This window comes from Rhinatrema bivittatum, chromosome 3, assembly GCF_901001135.1.
Source record: "Rhinatrema bivittatum chromosome 3, aRhiBiv1.1, whole genome shotgun sequence".
In the NCBI taxonomy this organism is placed as follows: Eukaryota; Metazoa; Chordata; class Amphibia; order Gymnophiona; family Rhinatrematidae; genus Rhinatrema; species Rhinatrema bivittatum.
The window spans coordinates 123320412-123335885 of record NC_042617.1 but is presented as its reverse complement, the minus strand read 5'-3'; the positions used below and the strand labels follow the sequence as shown (position 1 = coordinate 123335885).

Here is a 15474-nt window from a genome sequence, read left to right as displayed (position 1 = left end):
ACTGACCATACTAGACTAATGGTCAGTCCTTTAAAACAGGCCTCAGTGGAAAGGTCATTGACCCCCCCGACCCAGCAATCATAAGATCTTTGTTAATATTTACAGAAATAAGGAAGGTCACTGAACTTGTGAAACCTAAAGTTGTGGTTAGGCTAAGGGAGGGCGATGCTTCTCCCATTCCTGAGCTGCAGCTATTTTTGTACCGAGAAAACTGTATAAAAATGGTCAGAACTGTGATCTTTTTAAGCAACAGTCTTCTGGAAGGGGCAGAGCCAACCGATTCCTTGGGCTCTAATCAAACTTTGTAATGAATGCTTTGCTTCATATACAACTGTATTAAATTATTATGACTGTTGTATTTATCTGATTATTGCAATCAACCATTTAGTGTTGTTTGTAGCGACTCCCATTGTCTAATTATTGCTATAAACTCATAATAAACCCACTGCTATTTCCATGGGATACAGAGGTGTTTCAACTTGGTGTGTATATGAGAGAGAAAGTAGTACTAAGGTAAGACCTGTCACAGTGATCCTAGTCTCTCGGTCTGAACATGATAAACGCTTTTTTTTTTGTAAGTTATAAGCCTTATCGCACCTTAGCAGTTCTCCTTACTGGATTGCAAACCTTTAGATAAACTGCAAATGTAATTGAATTCTTTATAAATATAAAAGTATTGCAATTTAAGCTATCTGCAAATTTCACCCTGGCTATTCCATCTCTGTTTTATATTTTTCAGTAATTTTTCCATTTAATCCTCAGTTCTGCAGAGGGATTCCCACTCAAGCCATGTTAAAAATTGACTTAATTTCAGGAGTTATAGCAACTGAATTTTAGCACAGCTTAATAAATGCACCCCAGTTTATTTTTTATTTATTTGGCATTTTTTTATATACCGACATCCGTTTGCACATCATATCGGTTTACAATTAACTTAGAACTAATAGGCGAGGCCTTCACATGGAACGGATGTACACTGCTTTGATGTACACTTCACAGTGTACATCAAAGCAGATTACATTCAATTACTCTAGGTATTTCCCTATCCCCACAGGACTTAAAATCTAACCCTTTACCCCTTCGTTAGAGGCTGCCAACCTGAAAAGAAAACATAATACTATCTCATCTGTTCTTTCTTTAAAAACATCTAATGGTGACACCTACCTTTGAATTCAAGGAAGTAGTTGCACTGTTAAGCAAGGTTTCTCTATCACTCAACTGAACAGGCTGGCTCATGCTGATTAATACTTCTATTCCTTTCTCTAGTGCCTTCTGGAAGGACTCAGAAATGGTGGTGGGATGAATTCCTAGCAAAAATAAATAACATTTTAATAGTAGATCTTTACTGAATCATTAACATTTCTCTTTCATGGATAAAACTTAACATAAAGGATATAAGAAAATTATTCCTTACCTGCTAATTTTTGTTCCTGTAGTACCACGGATCAGTCCAGACGGTGGGCTATGTCCCCCGTCCAGCAGATGGAGTCAGACAAAGCTTCGAAGGGTGCTACTTTATAAACCAGTGCACCCTCTGTCAATCCCCAGTATGAAGAACATCAAAGCAGGAGAGAAAAGAGGTGGATGGATCAAGGAAACCAAACACGTTTAACTTTGAACCGTGAATATGAATACACAACAGGCGCCAACAAGCAAACTTGCAAAAAGAACCATTACATAGGTTACAACAGACTTATGTGAGCAGAAAGGCAATTTCAAAAGTATTCGAAAGTATTTGAGCAGGAAGACAGAGTATATCCCAGAAAAATCCCATATATTCTTAGGGAGGGCGTCTGGACTGATCAGTGGTACTACAGGAACCAAAATTCCTTGTACGTACCCGGATCGGTCCAGACAGTGGGATGTACCAAAGCTTCCCTACACAGGGTGGGCCCCGGATATCCCTGCTCGAATGACCCTATTGCCAAACAAACCAAAGGACGTCGACTGCAGATTCAAATAATAGTGCCTCGCAAATGTATGCAAGGATTTCCAGGTTGCTGCATGGCAAACCTCCTAGGCCAAAACAGACAGGCTCTCCACCCAGGATGCTGCTTGCGCACGAAGAGAGGGGGCCCTGATGTCCGCGGCCACTATGGCGTCTTTCAGCCACCAAGCAATCGTCTTCGTAGCCTTGGACCCCTTCTTTGGACCAATCCAGAGAACAAACAAATGATCCGACAAGCAAAATTCATTAGTGACTTCCAGATAGCGAATCAAGATACGCTTGACATCAAGCTTGCGGAGATCTCTGGGATAGGCAGCTGAGAAAGATGGAAGTTCAACCGTCTGATTCAAATGAAGAGAGGAAACCACCTTGGGAAGGAATGAGGGCACCGTGCGCAAGGTGACCCCCAAATCTGTGAAGCAAAGGTAGGGCTCCCTGCAGGATAACGCCTGGAGCTCCGAAATCCAGCGGGCAGAGCAAGTGGCCACGAGAAAAACAGCCTTGATGGTGAGATCCCTGAGGGATAGAGGGCCGCCCAAGATCCGGAGAACTAAGTTGAGGCTCCAGGAAGGACAAGGGGCCTGAACTGGGGGTTTCAGGTGTTTCACTCCCTTGAGGAAACGGACGATATCCGGGTGTGAGGAAAGAGGCATTCCTTCTCGTTGATGGACTAGGGATCCAAGTGCAGCCACCTGTACCCGTTGCGAATCGTAGGCTAAGCCCTTCTCCAGGCCGGCCTGTAGAAATGAAAGAATCTGCACCACGGATGCAGTTCGTGGGGATGCCGCTGTGGAGGCGCACCACGATTTGAAAACCTTCCAAACCTGGACATAGGCGATGGATGTAGAAGTCTTCCAAGCCTTAAGGAGTGTCAAAACTACGGCTTCAGGGTATCCACGTTGTCTCAGTCGGCGCATCTCAAAAGCCAGGCCACAAGACAAAAGTGATCTGCCTGGTCGAAAAATACTGGACCCTGATGCAGTAAGTGTGGCAGATGACCCAGGCGAAGCGGCTCGTCCACCGCAAGGTTGACCAAGTCTGCGAACCACAGACGATGGGGCCATTCTGGCGCCACCGGTATCACTGGACCGTGGTGCACTTCTATTCTCCGGAGGACCTTGCCCACGAGCAGCCATGGCAGAAAGACAGAGGAGAATGTGACGTGGCCATGGGAGGACTAAGGCATCTACTCCTTCTGCGCCGTGCTCCCTTCTGCGACTGAAGAATCGCGGTGCCTTTGCATTGCGGGAGGTGGTCATCAGATCCAGGTGAGGGATCCCCCAACGACGGACGAGAAGGCTCAGCGCTTCCTCGGAGAGTTCCCACTCTCCGGGATCCAACTGTTGTCGACTGAGGAAATCGACCTGAATGTTGTCTACGCCTGCGATGTGAGAAGCAGCCAGCCGAGATAGGTTGGCCTCCACCCAAGCCATCAACTTGTCCGCCTCCAGCGAGACATGACGACTCCTCGTGCCCCCCTGCCGATTGATGTACGCTACCGTGATTGCGTTGTCGGAGAATATCCGAACCACTCGGTGAAGCATGAGGGGGAGAAAACTCTTCAGCGCCAGACGGACCGCTCTGGTCTCTAAGCGATTGATCGGCCAGGTGGCTTGTAACCTCGTCCACCACCCCTGAACCTAACTCGTCTGGCACACCGCTCCCAGCCAGAGAGACTGGCATCCGTGGTGACAACCACCCACTCTGGAATGTCCAAGGGCGTCCCCTGTGCCAATTGAAGCGGGTCAAGCCATCAGAGCAGACCGTCCTTGACCAGTTGTGGGACTAGGACAATCTGTTACTCCTGAGACACCGGCTTCCAGCGGGAGAGTAAAGCTCTCTGTAAAGGACGCATATGCGCAAAAGCCCAGGGTACCAGATCGATGGTGGAAGCCATGAAGCCCAGTGCTTGTAGATAATCCCAAGTCGTGGGAAGGGAAAGGCAAGAGAAGCGCTGCACTTGCACTATGATCAACCGGACCCAGTCTGGGCACAGGAAGACCATGCCTGCTGTGTCGAAATGTGCTCCCAGGAAGTCCAGAGACTGAGATGGGGTAAGGCTGCTCTTGGTGAAATTGACAACCCAACGTAGGGATTGGAGCAGCCGTAACACTCCTTTGTCCGCCCAGTGACACTGGCTCAAGGACTTCGCCCGGATGAGTCAGTCGTCCAGATAAGGATGAACCAATATTCCCTCTTGGCGAAGAGCTGCCGCAACCACCACCATTATTTTCGTGAATGTCCGTGGAGCGGTCGCCAGGCCAAAGGGCAGCGCCTGAAATTGGAAGTGCTGTCCTAGGATCTTGAAGCGGAGGAAGCGCTGATGCGCCTTGAGGATGGGAACATGCAGATAGGCTTCCATCAGATCCAGGGATGCGAGAAATTCTCCACGGTGCACCGCCGCAATCACAGAGCATAAGGTTTCCATCTGAAAGTGGGGTACCTTTAGCGACTGGTTGACCATCTTGAGATCCAAAATAGGGTGGAAGGAGCTCTCCTTCTTGGGAACCACAAAGTAGACTGAATAATGGCAGGACCCGACTTCTGTTGGTGGCACCTCGATGATCGCTCCAAGGGTGAGGAGTCTGTCGAGCATCTGCTGCACGATGATTCGTTTTTGTGGTGACCCACAGGGGGAGAAGAGGTATCTGTCCCTGGGGGGGGCGGGGGGAGGTGTCGAGCAAATTCGAATGCGCAGCCGTGCTTTAGATTATCTAGGACCCACTGATCAGACGTGATCTTGGCCCACTCCTCGTAGAAGAGGGAAAGCCATCCCCCTATCCTGGGGATCAGGGAATGGGCCAGCCTGGCATCATTGTGAGGACTTGGGTGGATGTCCCTGGGGTCGGGCCATCACGTGTCTGTCTCCGGCCTCGAAAGGAATGGGACCAGGACTGGGAACGTGAAGAAGGCGGACGAGGGGTCATATATGTCTTGTGGTGCAGAAACGTCATTGGCTGCGGAAGCAGCCTCTGGAGGCACTGAATGTCCTAGCAGTCCGCGGCCGATCTTCCAGAAGCCTATGCACCGCATTCTCTCCGAGGGACTTGATAATCTGGTCAAGGTAGTCTCCAAACGGAAATTTGCCTTTGAAAGGTAGTGAACCTAACTGTGATTTAGAGGAGGAATCCGCCGACCAGTTGCGGAGCCAGAGGAGGCGTCTGGTCGAGACTGCAGAGACCATGGATCTGGCCAGAACTCTGAGAAGGTCATACAGAGCACCCACTCCATACGCTACGACGGCTTCCAGGCGGTCTACCTGTAGCGCCTCGTCTGGAGGCAGGTCTTGGGAGTTGAGGAGTTGTTGAACCCAGCGAAGGCCCGCTCGCTGCGCTAGGGAGCTACAGATGGCGGCTCAAACTCCCAGTGCGGACACCTCGAACACTCTTTTGAGATACACTTCTAGCTTCCTATCCTGCAAATCAAGCAGAGCTGTACCTCCCGTCACCGGAATGGCTGTTCTTTTCGTGATGGCTGAAACTGCCGAATCCACCTTCGGAACCTTTAGCAGATCCAGGAAATCATCCGGGAGGGGATATAGTTTTTCCATTGCTCTGCTGACCTTAAGGGAGGCCTCAGGGGAATCCCATTCCCTGGATAACAGTTGAAGAGTAGGATGGGTAGGAAAGGACTTTGATGGAGGGCGTAAACCTGCCAGCAAGGGGTCTCCCTTCTTCACCGGAGCAGTGGGCCCAGGTGGTTCCTGTGGGGCCTCAACATCCAACTACTGCAGGATATGCGGAATAAAGGAGTCCAGCTCGCCCCTCTGGAATATATGCAGAACTCTGGGATTGTCCCCTTCCACCTGCGCCATAAGTAAAGGATCCTCCTGGTCTGGATCCGGAGCGGTATCAACACCCCCCACAGGTGGATGAACCAAACGAACCCATGCAGCCCCCTGAGGGGCCGCTATGGTGCTCCTGCCCCATAGCCCTCGACTCCCTGGGTGGCCCCCATGGGAGGAGGATCCGCTATCCTGATGATTTTGGGAGGAGGTGGCCCTGCCGCTGGATCCAGACGATGGCTCATCCTGGCCAAGTAGGCACTGTGCAAGAATAGCACAAAATCCGTGGAAAACAGAGGAGGCCCCAAGGGAGGTAAAATGGAGGGATCCCCTGCCAGAGGACATGGACAAAGAGGCGGCACCAGCGTTAAAATCGGCAGAAACAGCGAAAAAAATCTCCTCAGGATCTCCTCCTGGGTTCGCAGGAGCAGCTGGCTCTGTATCCAAAATGGCCGCCGTTCCCGCTGCACATCAAGATGTGCCTGAAGGTGCGAAACTGAGCGCCCCCGCCAGCTGCGAGGGGCTCTCCCCACCAGGGAGGTACCTTGTACAAACCCCCTCGCGGGAGAGCCGCGATCCGGGTTCCCCCGCACTCCAAACATCGATAAGCTCTTGGCATGGCAGGAGAGGGGGAAGCCCCGAGGAAATAAACTGCAAGTGCCGCGAGTAGCAGGAAAACATCTCCGCTTGAAAATAAAGCAATCTCCCTCACCGACCCAATAAGGAAGGAGGAAACCCCAGAGGAATGTACGTCTCTGTAGCTGGCTGCCCCAAGGAAAATGGCATCTCGGGGCAGCGGCAAAAGGGGAAGAGGTTGGAACCTCCAACATAAACCCCCGGGAGAGCAGAGTTAGCGAGCTAAATCTGTGAAGGAAAGAAATACCAAAACATACCCAGTACACAGTTAAAAGAGAAAGCAGAGAAGGGAGACTGCGAGAAAAAACAGTTCAGGCTGCAAGTTGGAAGCTGTTAGCTTTTTTTTTTTTTTTTTTTTTTTTTAACTACAAGAACTTGATCCATCCAACAAACAAAAACAAGTAAGCTTAGAAATAGAGAATAAGTCTAGCTTGAAGCTATGCCCTGGGGGGAGCAGAGGTTCCCCCACTCCTATCTGCTGGAGTCAGAAACATACTGGGGATTGACAGAGGATGCACTGGTTTATAAACTAGCACCCTTCGAAGCTTTGTCTGACTCCATCTGCTGGACAGGGGCCATAACCCACCGTCTGGACTGATCTGGGTACGTACAGGGAATAGAATTTTACCCTAGGAAAGTATAACATTTCTACTTATTAGTCCCTTACTAAATGCAAGACACTATTCGACACTTCCATTACAATGAAGACTTAGGCTCACCAAAAGCCAAGTGAATTTACTGGAATGTATGTCATATTCAATCATTTCCAAATTTATGCATGTGAACCGTTAACAAAACATACCTTTTTGGAGCAATTTAGAGCAAGCATCCAACAGGGCACCAGCAATAACAACAACAGATGTAGTGCCATCTCCAGCTTCAATATCTTGAGCTTTGGATAATTCCACCAACTAAAGAACATAAATTAGAAGAAAAGAACAATGAAAACTATAGGGCAGAGGCAGATAAAATATTGGTGTGAGCAGAGTACTTTGGCTTAACTATGGATTACCTAAATGTCAAAACTGATTTTGAGCTCCTGTCTCACACCATTGTAGTTTAAGGCAAGATGTGCTCACAGACTACTATGTCTTACAATGCAAAGCCACCATACAATTTAATATGAGTTTCAACTTCAGCAATAACCTTGTTTGAAAACCTAAAAACATGTTGTAGATCAAAACAAAGGTGCACATGCAGAACTTTCCTGGGTAATTAGCAGAAATCCATGTTTCCATGTGTGTGGCCAAGCATGCTGCACCTCATGACACACCTGATCCAGGTGGAACCCATACTACTGCTGCTGCTGTCACCACTTGGTCCCATTTGTGCTAGCCTGCAAACATGTTCAACACTTGCATGCTAATCTCACAGTACACAAGCCGTCAGCATAGGCTTTCGCTGTTACCGTGATCTCCCCTGTTTCCACCACTTGATTCAGCTACAGACTTAAAAATGACATGGGGCTGCAATTTAAGAGGGGCAGTGCCAAGTAAATAAATTAACTTGAGCCACTGGCTCACACATGTATAGGTGAAGGAAAGCTCAGCAGGGAAGAGACAGGAGGAAGATGGTGGGGTATGAAAGCAGGGGAGAAGATACTGAGGACTGAGGAATATAAGTTCAATGCTAGGTCAGACCAATGAGAAATCCAGCCCAGCAAACCATCTCTGACGGTGGCCAATCTGGGTTACTTGCCTAACAGAGCCTAATGGTGGATCCCTTCCCTGTTGCTCGTTCCCAGAAGTAAAAGATAGCTAACTGCAAGTCTCCTTGGCTAATTATTAATGCATCAGTTCTTCAGATACGTGTCCAAACTTTTTAAAAATCTAGCTACATTACTAGCCTTGACCATATTGTCTGATAATAAATTACAAGATTAAAAAGAAAATTATTCCTTACCTGCTAATTTTTGTTCCTGAAGTACCATGGATCAGTCCAGACCATGGGTTATGTCCCCCTTCCAACAGATGGAGTCAGAGCAAAAACTGAGAGGGCGGCCCCTCATAACTGGTGCGCCCTCTGTAAACCTTCAGTATTAAGAATATCCAAGCAATAAGGAAAAACACCTTGGATGGATCAATACAAAACTGAATATTAACTGTAAACAAGTCTAAGCAAAAAACTTGCAACCTGAACTCTTAATCAGTCCCAAACCGATCCTGAAATAAATTACACAGTCGAGCTGAAAGATTATCCCAAAGAACCCCTAACAATCCGTAGGGTGGGCGACTGGACTGATCCATGGTACTACAGGAACGAAAATTAGCAGGTAAGGAATAATTTTCTTTTCCCTGTACGTACCAGGATCAGTCCAGACCGTGGGATGTACCAAAGCTTCCCTAAGTAGGGAGGGCCACTGATAGCCCAGCTCGAATGACCTGAGCCCCAAAGGAGCCCACGATCGGTGGTTGAAGATTCAAGCAATAGTGACGCGCGAATGTGTGTAACGACTTCCAGGTAGCCGCTCTGCAAATCTCCTGCGGAGAGGCCTCTTGGCTTTCTGCCCAGAAGGTGGCTTGAGCTCGGAGAGAATGAGCCTTCATACCGTCTGGCAGTGGACGCCCAGTGCCAAAGTACGCCATAGAAATTGCTTCCTTTAGCCTGCGAGCAATGGAGGTTTTAGAAACCTTGTTTCCCTTCTGGGGACCACTCCAGAGGACAAGAGGTGATCAAATAAACGGAAGCATTGGTAGCCTCCAGACATCAAAGGAGGATGCACTTGACATCGAGGCGTCCAAGCTCTCTGGAATCCTCATCCTGGAAGGACAGCAGCTCCACCAACTGATTCAAATGAAAGAACGAGACCACCTTTGATAGAAAAGATGGTACGGTACACAAGGAAACCCCTGAATCCGTAAAGCATAGATAAGGCTCTCTACATGACAAGGCTTGAAGCTCCGAAATTCTGCGAGCAGAACAGATAGACACCAGGAATACTGTCCTGAGAGTGAGGTCTTTGAGGGTAGCTCTCTTCAGAGGTTCAAACGGTGGACCGCCTAGAATTTGAAGGACCAAATTCAAGGTCCACATCGGTGGCTTCACATGCTTTACTCCCTTTACGGACCGGACTATGTCAGGGTGCGATGAAAGAGTAGTTACATCCTGATGATGGAGGGCACCAAGGGCTGCCACCTGAACTCTGAGGGAATTGTAGGCTAATCCCATCTCCAGACCTCGCAAGAAAGATAAGATCTGGGGTATTGTCGCACGACGTGGAGAAAGTTGTGTGGACTGGCACCAAGACTCAAAAACTTTCCAGACCCGGACATAGGGCATGGAGGTGGAAGACTTCCTAGCCTTGAGAAGAGTGGCGATAACTGCCTCTGGGTACCCTCCTCTTCTCAGCCGGCGCTGCTCAAAAGCCAGGCCACTAGACAGAAGTGATCTTCCTGGTCGAAAAATACTGGGCCCTGTCGGAGAAGGTTCGGCAGATGTCTCAGTCGAAGCGGGCCATCCACCACTAGGGTTGAGCCAAGTTTGCAAACCACGGCCGTTGAGGCCATTCCAGAGCTACCAGGATCATGGGCCCCTGGGTGACTCTATTCTTCGGAGCACCTTTCCCACTAGGGGCCAAGGCGGAAAGACGTAGAACAGGAGGTCCCGCGGCCACAGGAGGACTAAGGCATCGACGCCCTCTGTGCCTTGTTCTTCTTCTGTGACTGAAGAAGCACGGAGCCTTTGCGTTCCTTTGAGTGGCCATCAGATCAAGATGGGGAGTCCCCCATCGCGTGAAGAGGAGTGACACTGCTTCCTGGGACAGCTCTCTCCCCCCAGGATCTAAGCGTTGGTGACTTAAGAAGTCCACTTGAACAGTGTCTATGCCTGCAATGTGAGACACCGCCAGATGGGACAAATGGAGTTCCACCCACGGCATTAGCTTGTTCATCTCCTGAGCGACATGGAGACTCCTTGTCCCTCCCTGACGGTTGATATCGCCACTGTCGTTGCATTGTCAGAAGACTCGGAATGCTCGGCCTTGGACTAGAGGCAGAAAGTGCTTCAGCGCCAGACAAACTGCTCTTCTCTCCAGACAGTTGATGGGCCACACTGACTGAACCGACTTCCACTGCTCCTGCGTCGATCGGCGTCCACACACAGCCCCCAAGCCGGCGAGGCTGGCGCCTGTCGTAATGATCACCCACTGCAGAACCTCTAGGTCCACTCTTAGCAAGTGATCCAGGTTGAGCCACCAGGTCAGGCTGTCCTGGGCTAGAGATAATAGCGGCAGAAGTCTGAAATTCCCGAAACACCAACTTCCAACGGGAGAGTAATGCTCTTTGCAAGGGACGCATGTGGGAAACGCCCAAGGCACTACATCTATAGTGGAGGCCATGGAGCCCAGCACCTGGAGATAGTCCCAAGCAGTGGGAAGTCGGAGATTCCGAAAGCATTGAACCTGAGAGAGGAGAGATTGGGCCCGATCCAAACAAAGAGAGACTGTGCCCACTTTGGTGCTGAAATGAGCTCCCAAAAAGTCGAGTGACTGCGCCGGAGGGAGGCTGATCTTGGCAAAATTGACGATGCAGCCTAGCGACTGGAGGAGACGTAATACTCTTTCCACTGAGTGCTGGGACAAATCCATGGACTTCGCCTGGATGAGCCAGTCGTCCAAATAGGGATGGACCAGAATCCCTTCCCTCCGTAGGGCCACCGCCACCACACCCTAACTTTGGTGAAGGTGCGAGGAACGGTCGCCAGGCCAAATGGCAGGGCCTGGAACTGAAAAAGCTGCCTTAAAATCTTGAAGCAGAGGAAGCGCTGATGCTCCTACAGGATGGGGATATGAAGATAAGTCTCCATGAAGTCCAAGGACGTGAGGAACTCTCCCCGGTGTACCGCCGCAATCACTGAGCGCAGGGTTTCCATCCTGAAGTGTGGTATCTTGAGAGTCCTATTGACCATCTTGGGGACTACGAAGTAGACGGAATAATGACCGAACCCTTGTTCCGGTACCGGCACCAGGAGAATGGCACCCAAATCCAGGAGCCGATCCAGTGTTTGTCACACTGCACACTGATGAGACCGCACGGAGAGAAGACAAACCTGTCTCTGAGAGGTCGAGCAAATTCTAAAGCGTAACCGTGCCGTAGAATATCCAAGACCCACCGATCTGAGGTGACTTTGATCCATTCCTCGTATAAGAGGGAAAGATGTCCTCCTATCCTGGGAACTGAAGAGTGGACCGGCAACGTTTCATTGGGTAGATGTAGCAGAAGCTCCGTGCGTAGAGGAGTTCCGAGCCAGTCTCCGGCCTCGAAAGGAATGAGACCTGGACTGCGACCTCGAAGAGGGAATCCTGTGAGGCAAGGGTCTAGTCTGACAACAATGCCATTGGCCTCTGAACCGGGTCCGCGTAGTGACGATCTTCCGGCAATTTATGCACCTTATTCTCTCCAAGCGATTTAATGATCTGGTCCAACTCGTCTGGGGCGGACTCAATGATCCCGTTTGCATCCCCAAGGAGAAGATCCTGCGACCCAGGATCTGGCAGATTAGAAGCTAAAGACCCCGAGGAATTAACAGCTGTCCATCCTGACTGTACCCTAGAGGGATCCAACACCCCTGATGGCCTGGGGACCTTTGCTGGTATAAGTCCCTCCTCCTGCCATTCAGCCTCCGCTTCTAAAAAAAAAGCTTTGTGCATTAAAATCACAAACTTAGAAGAAAAGGCCTGCTGTCTCTTTAAGGTCCCCCCCCCCCGTCCCCCCGGGGGAGAGGCCGCATCGGGAGGAGAGGCAGGCTCTAAGTCTGCTGGTTGCACAGGGCTTAAATTAGGTGTAATGAAAGTACAAAATCAGTAGTAAAATGAGAATTCCCTTCCCCCATCTGACAAAGAAACATGTGCAGCAGGCTGGCTCTCAACATGTGGATACAAAATGGCAATCGAGGCATCAGGAGGGAGGGGGGGGTGAGGAGTTGCCGCAGGAACGGCAAAGTCCTTCTGTGTCTGGCTGATGCAAGCGGGAGAGAGAGAAAACTGCTCTGCGCTCCTTCCCCCGTAAGCTGCTGGTCCTCGTACAGGGTACGGATTAATAAAAAGTAAAAACCTTTCCTCTTTTTCCTTTCCCCTCCAGACAGCCGTGACAGAGGAATTTTACTTCTCTGATGAGAGACCTAAGGTATGGAGCTTCTCAGGGGTCTCCACGGGGAAGGGACTGAACCACCCCTCCCCCTGCACCCAGTTCCTCACAGGAACAAGAAATTCAGAGCTGCTACCTGTCAGAAATGACCCGCTCTCCCGTTCAGTCAGAGGAATGGCGCGTCTCTAACTGTAAGGCTGCCCCCGAGGAAGAAACGGCATCTCAGGGCAGCAGGGTGTCATGGGGGAGAGGTTGGACCACCAACATTCACCCATAAGGCAGCTGAATACTGGCTGTAAGAAATAAGTAAACACTTACCCCCAAAACAACAGAATAACATAAGACGGCATGTACAAAACAGATCTGTCACTGAAAACAAAGTTCTGCCTGCAAGTCTCCAGAGAAGCTGAACACTTTTTTTTTTTTTTAACTTTATAAAGAATTAGAGGAAAAACAAAGAATAAAGAAATTCTGTAAACTATCCTCTAAATGAACTAGGGAACTGAAGGTGCAACTGCCATCTGCTGGAGTCAGAGAAATACTGAAGGTTTACAGAGGGTGCATCAGTTATGAGAGGATGCCCTCTCAGTTTTTGCTCTGACTCCATCTGCTGGAAGGGGGACATAACCCACAGTCTGGACTGAACCTGGTATGAACAGGGAACTGTGTATTGACTGAAAAAGCACTTTCTGAAATGGAGAAATTACTTACCTGATCATTTCGTTTTCCTTAGTATAGACAGATGGACTCAGGACTCAGGACCAATGGGTTATATGCTCCCCTGCTAGCAGATGGAAACTGAGTCAGGTTTCAAAGCTGACATCACATTAGAGACATACCCCTGCAGTGACCTCAGCATTTTCTTCAAAAGCCATTGTGGACATACTCTTGACAAAACTGATTACAACTAGAATAAAACTTAATAAAGGATAACTGTACTCAAGTAAACAAATGTTGAATCCCAGCAAGAATATAGATGCCCTGACCTAGGGATTGCCTGAAATCGAAATTCATATCACGGACGATACCTTGGCCCCGTTCTTGGGCAGCTGTGGGAGGGATGCTGAGTCCATCTGTCTACACTAAGGAAAGGGAAATTGGTTCTTATCTGCTAATTTCCGTTCCTGTAATACCACAGATCAGTCCAGACTGCTGGGATGCACTTCTACCATCTGCTGGAGATGGAGAAATACTGAGGGACTGCAGGTGGCACTCTCGGTTATGTAGCAGTGCCTCAAGGTTTTGTTCTCTGTCTCCATCTGCTGGTAGGAATGCATAAACCCATTTTTCTAGACTGATCTGGGTATGTTCAGGAAAACAAAAGTATCAGGTAATTTCTCCTAGCATGTAGCCAGATGGACTCAGGACCAATGGGATGTACAAAAGCTACTCCTGATTGGGGCGGGAGGCTGCCCGCGGTCCGGTTAGTGCTGCCCTTGCAAAGGCTGCGTCCTCTCGGGCCTGAACGTGAAGGCGATAGATCCTGGAGAAGGTGAGTAAGGAGGACCACGTTGCATCTTGGCAGATGTCAACAGGAGACAGCAGTCTAGCTTCCGCCCAGGGTACTGCCTGAGCCCTTGTGGAATGATCTTTAATCTGAAGGGTAATGGCTTTCCTGCCTCTACATAGGCTCCCGCAACTACTTCCCTGATCCAGGGAGCTATGGTAGCCCGCGAAGCTGATTCAACCTGTCTCCTTCCACTGTGAAGAACAAATAAGCGGTCCGTCTTGTGCATCGGTCCTGAGACTTTCAGATACCGCACCAAAAGCTTAGACATTTAAATGGCGGAGGAGACTGTATTCTCCATGTCCTCGAGCCTATCTAGGGACAGTCCCAAATTGAACTGATTCAGTGAAACTCAGAGACTACCTTGGGCAAGAAGGATGGAACAGTATGAAATTGTAAGGACTCCTGGAGAGATCCGGAGGAACGATTCCCAACACGACAGTATATCGATACCAAGAACACTGTTTTCAGGGTTAATAAGTGCAAGGAAACACTGTGCAGCAGCCGAAACTCCAAAACTAAATTAAGATTCCTTAAGGGAACCAGCCACCATAGGGGTGGCCGGAGGTCCTTCACCCCTTTTGGAAAACAGGCATGTGGTTCCTTTCACCTCGCCCCTGAAACAGGAAGAGTGCTGCAACCTGGACCTTGAAGGAATTAAGGGCCAATACTTTTAGTCCTGATGGAATTCTGCGCTGATGTGGAGCGCAGAATTCCCCCCCTGCGCAGAATTGCCAAATTCTGTGCACAAAATGTCAGAGGAGACCCCGGCATGCTGCGAACGGAGCGTGCCGTTTGCGGTGAAGGCGGCGGCCCCTGGTGCGCCATTCGCAGCAAAGATGAAGGCCCCCCCATGCCTTGGGACCCGCTCCACTTGCAGCAAAGATGAAGGCCCTAGTGAGAGTGAATGTGTGTAGAGAGGTGTGTGTGAGGAGAGGGGTGTGAGAGAGGGAAAGGGAGGATGATAGAGGGGAGGGTGTGAGAGAGAGAGAGAGTGGGTGTGTGTGGGGGGGTGCTTGAGTGCAGAGAGAGGGGAACCTATTTGAGGAGATTGTGAAGGAGTGTGTGAGAGAGAGAGAGAGAGTGTGCGTGTGGGGGGGGTGCTTGAGTGCAGAGAGAGGGGAGCCTATTTGAGGAGATTGTGAAGGAGTGAGAGAGAGAGAGAGAGAGAGACTGGGAGCTGGTGTGTATGAAAAAAGGATCCTGTGTATGTGAGGGTGCTGGCCTGTGTGAAGGGATTGTGTATGTGTGAGAGGGAGCCTGTGTGAAGGGGGTGCATGACAGAGAGACATACATAGCCTGTGTGAGGATGTATGCGTGAGAAAGGGAGCTTCTGTGGGTGTGTATGTATGAGGGGATGTGTGTGCGAGAGAGTGAGGGAGCCTGTATGAGGGTATGTGTATGTGTACTAGAGAGAGGGAGCATGTGTGTGAGAGAGGGAGGGACAGAAGGAGCCTGTGTGAGGGGCAGTACTAAGAATGGGGTCAAAATCTGGGATTGGCGATAGAGTGGAAGG

At 49.6% G+C, this 15474-nt stretch overlaps 1 protein-coding gene across 1 annotated transcript in view; it reads right to left on the bottom strand.

Annotated features, from left to right (window-relative positions):
- The window catches only part of CCT4 (chaperonin containing TCP1 subunit 4), a 100903-nt gene that overhangs the window by 72147 nt on the left and 13282 nt on the right, over positions 1-15474 (bottom strand). Inside the window, exons 4-5 of the mRNA XM_029593695.1 lie at positions 7171-7279; positions 1165-1307 (exon numbers count right to left, since the gene is read on the bottom strand). Of these exons, the coding sequence (XP_029449555.1) occupies positions 1165-1307; positions 7171-7279 (252 nt within the window). The remainder of the gene's footprint in view (positions 1-1164; positions 1308-7170; positions 7280-15474) is intronic.